This window comes from Bufo gargarizans, chromosome 5 (assembly GCF_014858855.1).
Source record: "Bufo gargarizans isolate SCDJY-AF-19 chromosome 5, ASM1485885v1, whole genome shotgun sequence".
Classification (NCBI taxonomy): Eukaryota; Metazoa; Chordata; class Amphibia; order Anura; family Bufonidae; genus Bufo; species Bufo gargarizans.
In genome coordinates this window covers 466,103,730-466,114,440 of record NC_058084.1, presented here as the reverse complement: position 1 = coordinate 466,114,440, position 10,711 = coordinate 466,103,730, and the positions used below count along the sequence as shown (strand labels likewise).

Genomic DNA, 10,711 nt, shown 5'->3' with positions numbered 1-10,711 from the left:
CGTCCCAGAGGCCACCCAGCTTTTGACCGGCTCCACAAAATACGGCCCCTCATAGACCACTTCAACAACAAATTTGCAGATTTGTATACCCCTGAGCAAAACATCTGCGTAGACGAGTCCCTTATATATTTTACCGGGCGCCTTGGCTTCAAACAATACATCCCAAGCAAGCGCGCCCGGTATGGGGTCAAATTGTATAAGCTCTGTGAAAGGGCCACAGGCTATACCCACAAATCTCGGATCTATGAGGGTAAAGAACAGACCCTGGATCCGGTCGGTTGCCCTGACTACCTGGGGAGCAGTGGGAAGACAGTCTGGGACTTGGTGTCACCCTTATTTGGCAAGGGGTACCATCTTTATGTGGACAATTTCTACACAAGTGTGCCCCTCTTCAGGCATTTGTTCCTAGAACAGATTGACTGCTGTGGCACCTCGCGACCTAGTCGTCGGGGCTTCCCCCAACGGCTCGTTACCACCCGCCTTGCAAGGGGGGAGAGGGCTGCCTTGTGTAACGAAGAACTGCTCGTGGTGAAATGGAGAGACAAGCGTGACGTTTACATGCTCTCCTTCATTCACGCAGACACGACAATCCAAATAGAACGAGCAACCAGTGTCACGACTATAATTCGCTCATGGGAGGGGTGGACTTCAATGACCAGATGTTGGCTCCTTATTTAGTTTCCCGACGCACCAGACGCTGGTATAAGAAGGTGTCTGTATATTTGATTCAATTGGCTGTATATAATTGTTTTGTTCTCTACAGTAAGGCTGGGAGAACGGGATCCTTCCTCAAATTTCAGGAAGAGGTCATCAAGAACCTCTTGTATACAGGAGGTTCCGTGGCCCCAACCACCAGTGTAGTGAGCCGTCTACACGAGCGACATTTCCCCAATGTCGTTGCTGGTACCTCAACCCAACCGTCACCCCGAAAAAGAGGTCTTGTCTGTAGCAGGAGTGGAATAAGGCGTGACACCCGCTATTTCTGTCCTGACTGCCCTGACCACCCTGCCCGATGCTTTGGGGAGTGTTTCCGGAAGTACCACACACAGGTACACCTAGCATAGGGATCACATCTCACCAGGACAGGCACACAGGTACACTTAGCATAGGGATTGCGTTACACAGGACAGGCACACAGGGCTATTAGGGCCCATTCACACATAGCTGCTGCAAACCTCTCCTTTCACCTGGGACAAAGTGCATAATGTACTTCGCCACATCTTTGGGCGATTTGCGCTTTGCACATTGTCGCATGGGGAAGGAGAGGTTTGTCCTATAAAGGTAAAAAAAATAAAAATCACCGGTAAGCAAAAAAGTGAAGTTCAAAAAGTTAAATAAAGTTTATATGTTCCGTTCAAATGTTATTATAAAGTTAATAAATTTATTGCGTTGCGGCCTGGTTTTTTCTTTTTTTTTTACCTTCCAGGTGGACCAACCGATCGACCAGCTGCAGCACTGATGTGCATTCTGACAGAAGCATTGCGCTGCTGTCAGATTACACAAAATTCGGTGTATGCGGCGCTGCAAGACGGGATTTCTCCTCTGCAGTAAAAGATACGTTTGCCGAGGCATATGAGCTGAGGGGGCGGCGGTGTTCATATGCTTTGGCAAACACTTTGTATATATATATATATATATATATAAAAAATAAATAAAATCCCGGCAATGATTTATTCATGTCCTGGGAGTCAGCCCGAAGGCCGGGACACTGCCACCACATGTACAAACAACGACCAAACGTTGCCACGGGCAACCACAGTGAAGATGTAAGTGCACACCACACAAACAAAGTGCACACCGACATACCAAAAGTGCTTACAAACACGCACACAACTCCAAGGGAACCGCACACATAGCTGTTGTCCGCGGCAACCGCACTTGAGGCTAACCTCATTATGCCTCCAGCTGCGGTTAACACAACAACCCAAAACCGCGGGCAACTGTATGCGGCTCCCAAGGAGTCACGGCCATAAACATGGTCGTGACAGGCATACGAGCTAAGTGGGTATGGATGTTGGGCGGAGCTCCTATGTCCTGGCAGACGCCTTTCCCCTCCTTTTTTTTTTTGGCAGAGATTTTTTCATCCACATTGATCGATGCGAATGAAGAAATCTGTGCCGTTCATTTTTTTCTTTCAGCCCAGAGGCTGAACGGAAAAAGAAAATCTCATTACCCGTATGCTCAATATAAGGAGAATAGCAGAAACTCCTAATGCTGGCCATACATGTAATGATTGCGGAGACCCTCAAATGCCAGGGCAGTACAAACACCCCACAACTGACCCCATTTTGGAACGAAGACACCCCAAGGTATTCGCTGAGGGGCATATTGAGTCCATGAAAGATTGAAATTTTTGTCCCAAGTTAGCGGAAAGGGAGACTTTGTGAGAAAAAAAATAATAATCAATTTCCGCTAACTTGTGCCCAAAAAAAATAAAAAAAATTCTGTGAACTCGCCATGCCCCGTATTGAATACCTTGGGGTGTCTTCTTTCCAAAATGGGGTCACATGTGGGGTATTTATACTGCCCTGGCATTTTAGGGGCCCTAAAAGCGTAACTTTTTTTCAGCCTAGGTGGGCAAAGGGGCCCACATTCCAAAGTGCACCTTTCGGATTTCACAGGGCATTTTTTACACATTTTGATTTCAAACTACTTCTGACGCATTAGGGCCCATAAAATGCCAGGGCAGTATAACTACCCCACAAGTGACCCCATTTTGGAAAGAAGACACCCCAAGGTATTCCGTGAGGGGCATGGCGAGTTCCTAGAATTTTTAATTTTTTGTCACAAGTTAGCGGAAAATGATGATTTTTTTTTTTTCATGCAAAGTCTCATATTCCACTAACTTGTGACAAAAAAAAAAAACTTCCATGAACTCACTATGCCCATCAGCGAATACCTTAGGGTGTCTACTTTCCGAAATGGGGTTATTTGTGGGGTTTTTCTACTGTCTGGGCATTGTAGAACCTCAGAAAACATGACAGGTGCTCAGAAAGTCAGAGCTGCTTCAAAAAGTGGAAATTCACATTTTTGTACCATAGTTTGTAAACGCTATAACTTTTACCCCAACATTTTTTTTTATCAAAGACATGTAGAACAATAAATTTTGAGAAAAATTTATATATAGAGGTCGTTAAAAAAAAAATTACAAATGAAATTGAAAAAATGTCATTGTTTTGCAAAAATGTTGGTAAATTTCGATTAATAACAAAAAAAATTTAAAATGTCAGCAGCAATAAAATACCACCAATTAAAAGCTCTATTAGGCCTCTTTCACACGAGCGTGACGGATTAGGTCCGGATGCGTTCAGGGTGCGTTTAGTGAAACTCGCACTACTTTGCAAGCAAGTTCAGTCAGTTTTGTCTGCGATTGCGTTCAGTTTTTTCCGCCCGGGTGCAATGCGTTTTAGTTTTTTTTATCACGCGCGTGAAAAACGCATCAAAAGGTTTACAAACAACATCTCTTAGCAACCATCAGTGAAAAACGCATCTCACCCGCACTTGCTTGTGCGGATGCAATGCGTTTTTCACACCGCCCCATTCACTTCTATGGGGCCAGGGCTGCGTGAAAAACGCAGAATATAGAACATGCTGCGATTTTCACGCAACGCAGAACTGATGCGTGAAAAACAACGCTCATGTACACAGCCCCATTGAAATGAATGGGTCAGGATTCAGTGTGGGTGCTATGCGTTCACGTCACACATTGCACCCGCGCGGAAAACTCGCTCGTGTGAAAGGGGCCTTAGTGAGAAGAAAAGGAGGTAAAATTCATTTGGGTGGTAAGTTGTATGACCGAGCGATAAACGGTGAAAGTAGTGTAGTGCCGAAGTGTAAAAAGTGGCCTGGTCATTAAGGGGTTTAAACTAGGAGGGCTGAGGTGGTTAAGGAGAGGATTGTGGAACATCTAAAATCCCATGGATTGAAAGATGAAAACCAGCATGGGTTTACTTCAGGGAGATCATGTCAAACTAATCTTTTATAGATTTTTTTGATTGGGTGACTAAAACAATAGATGGAGGAGGTGCAGTAGACATCGCTTATCTGGTAAGGCTTTTGATACTGTCCCACATAGAAGGCTTATCAATAAAGTGCAGTCTTTGGGCTTGGACTCCCATATTGTTGAATGGATTAGGCAGTGGCTGAGGGACAGGACAACAGAGGGTTGTAGTCAATGGAGTATATTCAGACCAAGGTCTTGTTACCAGTGGGGTATCTGAGGGATCTGTTCTGGGACCCATATTGTTTAATATCTTTATCAGCAAAATTGCAGAAGGCCTCGATGGTAAGGTGCGTCTTTTTGCTGATGACACAAAGATTTGTAACAGGGTTGATGTTCCTGGAGGCATACACCAAATGGAAAAGGATTTAGGAAAACTAGAGGAATAGATAATGCACCTGGGGCGTAAAAACCCAAGAGCAGAATATACAATCAGTAATACAGTCCTGACCTCAGTATCTGAGGAAAGGGATTTAGGGATCATTATTTCAGAAGACTTAAAGGTAGGCAGACAGTGTCATAGAGCAGCGGGAGATGCTAGCAGAATGCTTGGGTGTATAGGGAGAGGCATTACCAGTAGACAGAGGGAGGCGCTCATGCCGCTCTACAGAGCACTAGTGAGACCTCATCTGGAGTATTGTGCGCAGTACTGGAGACCATATCTCCAGAAGGATACTGATACTTTGGAGAGAGTTCAGAGAAGAGCTACTAAACTGGTACATGGATTGCAGGATAGAACTTACCAGGAAAGATTAAAGGACCTTAACATGTAGAGCTTGGAAGAAAGACGAGACAGAGGGGAGAGGAGAGAAACTGCTAAATACATAAAGGGAATCAACAAGGTAAAAGAGGAGAGAAGATTTAAAAGAAGAAAAACTGCTACAAGAGGACATAGTGTTAAATTAGCGGGGCAAAGGTTTAAAAGTAATATCCGGAAGTATTACTTTACTGAGAGAGTAGTGGATGCAGGGAATAGCCTTCCTGCAGAAGTGGCAGCTGCAAATACAGTGGAGGAGTTTAAGCATGCATGGGATAGGCATAAGGCCATCCTTCATATAAGATAGGGCCGGGGCTATCCATAGGATTCAGTATATTGGGCAGACTAGATGGGCCAAATGGTTCTTATCTGCCGACATATTCTATGTTTCTATGACAAGAGGCTGACTGAGCAAGGAATGCTGGGAGATTTCACTTCTGACACCTACAGAATTGTGAATTCAGCTTTGGACAAAACCCGCTAAAACTAAGGATCAGGACTAGGTGAGTAACGGTGTGTTTAATGTAATTTATATCTGTATGTAGATAGATACATGATATTCAAAGGTGAACACAAAGTCCAGGTGCAGATGTAACAAGCCCTTCATGGACTTCAGGCTGCGATGCTCTGTTTCCCTGCAGGAGAACCAAGGACATCAATCAAAATGACTCTAGAAATCCCATCTCTAGGACGCCCCTTCTCTCTCGGGATGTTGTACAATTGTTATGAAGAGAAACTTGTTCCAGGTAACTCCATAAGCAAAATGATATCTTGTCTCCAAGGGGTTGTGTCCTCTCAGACGATGGGGCATATCCCTAGGATATGCCCCATTGTCTGATAGCTGCGGGTCCCGCCTCTGGAACCCGCACCTATTTCTAAAACAAAGCCTAACATGAGGCCGGCAAAGTGGTGGCCGGCGGTGCCGGGTCTGGCCATCACCAAGCCTTCCTATTGGCCCACCAGAATCCCCATAGAAATGAACGGGAGCGCACAGTGCTTGCACGGCCACCTCTCCCATTCATTTCTATGGGGCCGATGGAAATATCCGAGCCAGCGAGGTGATGACAGAAAACAGTTGCTGCACCATCTGGATCCTCCACAGACATAAGGTATAAGGGGAAGATCTGCTCCTCGTCTGTGTTTAGAGCTGCACCTGGAAATCACTGACCGAACACTGACGTTTGAATTAGGCTACATGCACACAACCATTGTGCGTTTTGTGGTCCCAAATTGCACATCCACAAAACACGGATGGCGTCCATGTGCGTTCCACAATTTGCAGAACGGCACGGACAGCCATTAGTATAACTGCCTATTCTTGTCCGCAAAACGGACAAGAATAGGACAGGTTCTGTTCGCATATTTTGCGGCCCCATTGAAGGGAATGGGTCTGCATCCAAGCCGCAAAAACTGCGGCTCGGATGCGGACTAAAACAACGGTCGTGTGCATGAGGCCTTAGGCTACTTTCACACTAGCGGCAGGGAACTCCGGCATGCTACAACTCCGGCAGGGAACTACAACTCCGGCCCCATTGACTATAATGAGGGCGAGCCGGAGTACCGCGGGCAGCACAGCAAACATCACCCGCCGGAACAGCCTGCCGGAGTTCCATGCCGCTAGTGTGAAAGTAGCCTTACACTGTATGGCCTTAGGCTATATTTACAGTGTTAGGGCTCATGCACACGGCCGTGCCGTTTTTTGCGGTCTGCAAATTGCGGATCCGCAAAAAACAGATGCCGCCCGTGTGCCTTCCGCAATTTGCGGAACGGAACAGGAGGCCCATTATAGAGATGCCTATTCTTGTCCGCTAAACGGACAAGAGTAGGAAATGTCTCATAATTTTTGCGGGGTCACGGAACGGAGCAACAGATGCGGACAGCACACAGAGTGCTGTCCGCATCTTTTGCGGACCCATTGATATTAATGGTTCTGTATACAGAATCAAAATACGGTCCGTATACGGAACGCAAAATACTGTCGTGTGCATGAGCCCTTAAGGCTACATGTTTTTCTCTGCGTCCGTTCATTATTTTTTTGGGCTGATCGGATGGTTACCCATGCATTTCTATGGAGCTGTTAAAATTGCGGTGTAGTCAACCATTTGTTTTCCGCGTCCGCTGTCCGTGTTTCCCGTCCACAAAAAAAGTATTGCATGTCCTATTCTTGTCCGCAATAAACGTTTTGCAGACCCATTGAAGTCAATGGGTCCTCAAAAAAATGCGGATGACCAACGGAAGCCTGGGAAAGCTGTATATATTAAATTTCAAGAATAACAGCCTTCAGTTTTTTGGCGGACCACAAAAAAAAAAAACTGAAGACACAGAAACACAACCTACAAAATTTGCGGACAAACGTAACGGATGTGGATGTAAAAAAAACAACAAAAAAAAAACAAAACAGCATCACGGATCTGCTATTTGTGGACCACAAAAAACATCTGTCGTGTGCATGTAGCCTAAATCTCAGGTTATGACTGTTTTAATTCCAAGGCAAAGTCCAACATCAATAATACCTTGCAGATAGGTTGAATACCTTACACTCCCCCAGATTGCACACAATGCACCTAGTGGTGCACTCTCTTCAGGGGGACATAAAACCTTTTCATGATCAGTGTTCACATGTGACAATGGACGGTGAGGTGTTTACTTGGGTTGTTGTGTGGACTTCCTCATATTCACAGGCTGCGCTGGTTTTCTACTGCATCGTGTCCTACGTCACATCTGCCTCTACCCTAAGTAATTCATAATGATCTTTTGTCTTTGGTCTTAGGCATTACTCTATGGAACAGAGAGGATCTGGCCAACAATATTTCCACAACGCCTCAAAATAGCACAGATTTTGAAGTGCTGGCATCTGACACGGTTTCTGGCAAGTCGTCTGCTCTGGATGTCTCTGGAGAATTAAAGCTCAGTCTGTGGAGTGGCATGGTCCAAGTCGGGGGATCTGGAAAATACTTTACTGATACAAAGGAATCGAAGAAACAAGCTCGAGTCACTCTGAAGTACTTGAGAACCACCAGGTTTGATCAACTCAGTTTGAACCTCCTCTGCCCAAAGAACATCACCTACAAAGATGTGTTAGACAAAGGGATAGCAACCCATGTGGTTACTGCCATTTTATATGGTGCCCAGGCATTCTTCATTTTTGACCAAAAAATTTCCACCTCTGAAACAACTAAAAATGTTGAAGGAAAACTTACAGTAATGGTCATGAAGATAGGAGATGTTACCGGAGAGGTGAAGACGAAGGACACAGAGAATAAAGAAGTCCAGTCAGTTCAACTGTAAGTTTCATGGGGACTTTGCTCTGGAGAAAAACCCAGTGAATTACGAGGAAGCAGTGACAACCTATGCCAGCCTTCCAAAACAATTAGGAGAGGATGGGGAAAAGGCCGTGCCTATAAAAGTCTGGCTGTGCCCCTTGAAAAACTTGGACGACAGAGCTGCCAGCTTGGTAAGACAGATTAGTGATCACCTGGTTTTCATAGCAGAGAACATCCTGCAGCAGATGTCAGAAGTCGTCATGGAGTGTAACGATATGATGAGACATCCGGCGGCCATAGCTTTCCCAGCTCTCAACAACAAGATCAGCCAGTTCAAGAAACTTTTTCAACATTTTAGGGCTACAGTCCAGAACCAGTTGTCCCAAGTACTGCCATCTATACGTTGTGGAAAGATGGAAGAGTCTATTCTGGAGAACATTCTCACCAGTAAAGAGAAATCTCCATTTAGGGACCAGAACATCAGGACATTTCTCATCAGAAGATGGCTGGAGATGGAGACTGTCCATTCATTATTAAAGCAACTGAAGGGTTTCAGAGTGGTGTCAGAGGAAAGAGAGCTGATGAGAGAAATTCTTGATCCAAACTTTCAGGACGCATTGTGCTTTAACTTCTCCTCCTTGGCTTCTGCAGACCCGTATCTCTCACATTTAGAGTCCTGGCTTCACAAGAAAACTTGGGATCTTCAGGACAGCTTTAACGAAGGGGAAACTAAACAATGGTTCGAACAAAGCGAGATACATAAAAAGGTAGAAATTATAGATCAATTGTAAGGATTACAAGGGCAACGCACCAATCGACTGGTCACATCTGTTGAATGCAGTGAATGTCCCGGAATCGGTATTCATTATTACAAGAAGGGCGAAGGGATGACTCCGGAGTGTCGGTCTCCTGTAAAGTTTGGTTTGATTTATATCGTAGTCAGACTATTGCTCCTTTCACAGGAGTGAGTTTTCCGCGCGGGTGCAATTCATGATGTGAACACATTGCACCCGCACTGAATCCTGACCCATTCATTTCAATGGGGCTGTGTACATGAGCGTTTTTTTTAACGCATCAGTTCTGCGTTGCGTGAAAAATCGCAGCACGTTCTATATTCAGCGTTTTTCACGCAGCCCTGGCCCCATAGAAGTAAATGGGGCTTCAGTGAAAAACACATCGCATCCGCAAGCAAGTGCAGGTGCGATGCGTTTTTCACTGATGGTTGCTAAGAGATGTTGTTTGTAAACCTTCAGTTTTTTATCACGCGCGTCAAAAACGCATCAAAACGTATTTCACCAGGGCGGAAAAAAAAAAACTGAACAACTGAACGCAATCGCAGACAAAACTGACTGAACTTGCTTGCAAAATGGTGCGAGTTTCACTGAACGCATCCGTAGCCAATCCGTCACGCTCGTGTGAAAGACGCCTGATGTGCTTTGGTTGTGTAACAGACCCGTAAAAAAAGGAGGTAAAGAACCAGATTGACTGCAGAAGAGCAAAAACAACAACCCGTGATTGGACAAGAGCACACTATCACTTACTGATTGAATATTTTTTAACATATTACTAACAGCATATGAGATCTAATCATTGATTTAACCCTTCCTTTACCATAGAGTGCAATAAAAAAAAAAAAAAGTTTTATGTGTGACAAGCTTTTTACTTATATAAACTCCCCTGTGTGGTGTTTTTTTACTTTTTCTATTCCCTGGAAAGAAAAGGAAGAAACATCCTCATTACAGACTTCCCTAAAGTTACTAGAAAGGGCGGATACATTGGTCTTCTTAGTGTTGGGGTTCATGCACACCTCAATGGTTTTTTTTGCAGGTCGGATGTGGACCCTTTCACTTTGACTGGGCCGCAGCAGATGAGGACAGCCCACCGGGAGCTGTCCGCACCAGCATGTCTGCTCTGCGGGCCTGCAAACAATATGGAACATGGCCTAGTCTTGTCCGTTTTGCAGACAGGGATAGGACATTTCTGAAGGAGGAAAAAATATAGCGGCAGGCTCTCAGCTGGGATCAGCGTTTTGCAGATTCGCGATTTGCAGACTACAAAAATGGCAAAGGCCGTGCGCATGAACCCTTATTATCGGAAAGGCAACAGTGAGTTCCCTCCTTGGACGTTTACACAGAGTATACAGTCTAGGTAAATGGTATAGTATATACAGTGTCCAGATAAATAGTATATACACAGGATTCAGATACAGTGGCCTGTTGTCCCTTTTCATAGGTAAATGCATTGATATCCAATTATTCTAGTCAAGATGAATGTTCATTGCCTTTAAGAGCCATGCTCGACTATATTTACAATTTTGTATGTCTTGAGTAGTCCAAAGTAAGGTCATACAAAGGTTTCTGCTCTTCAATGTTATTCTTCTCATGAATGTACCGGTCTGAGAAGAGGCCTCCTTGTCTACTTATAAATTTATGACGGGAGATAAAGATAAGCTCGATGCAGCTGGTGATAATTACCTATACAATTAGGCATTTATCAATGAAGCAAAATATATAATAATCATGTATTCATTTAATGAGCCTTAGTCCTTAGACACACACACACATATATATATATATATATAACTTTATATTATATTGTTATACGTTAGGAAGACAACATGTATCCAGTATATTATATATATTTTCTCATTAGGAGAATATTAGTCTCTAAAAGAGTGTCTGTAAAGATGTG

At 44.4% G+C, this 10,711-nt stretch overlaps 1 protein-coding gene across 1 annotated transcript; it reads left to right on the top strand.

Annotated features, from left to right (window-relative positions):
• Positions 1-5,156: 5,156 nt before the first annotated feature.
• On the top strand, positions 5,157-9,052 carry LOC122939083 (neoverrucotoxin subunit alpha-like). The gene is given in 4 exon segments (XM_044295055.1): positions 5,157-5,260; positions 5,399-5,503; positions 7,528-8,023; positions 8,025-9,052. Coding segments are annotated over 3 exon segments (1,365 nt in total). The 5' UTR covers positions 5,157-5,260; positions 5,399-5,421; the 3' UTR covers positions 8,812-9,052.
• The last annotated feature ends 1,659 nt before the right edge of the window (positions 9,053-10,711 follow it).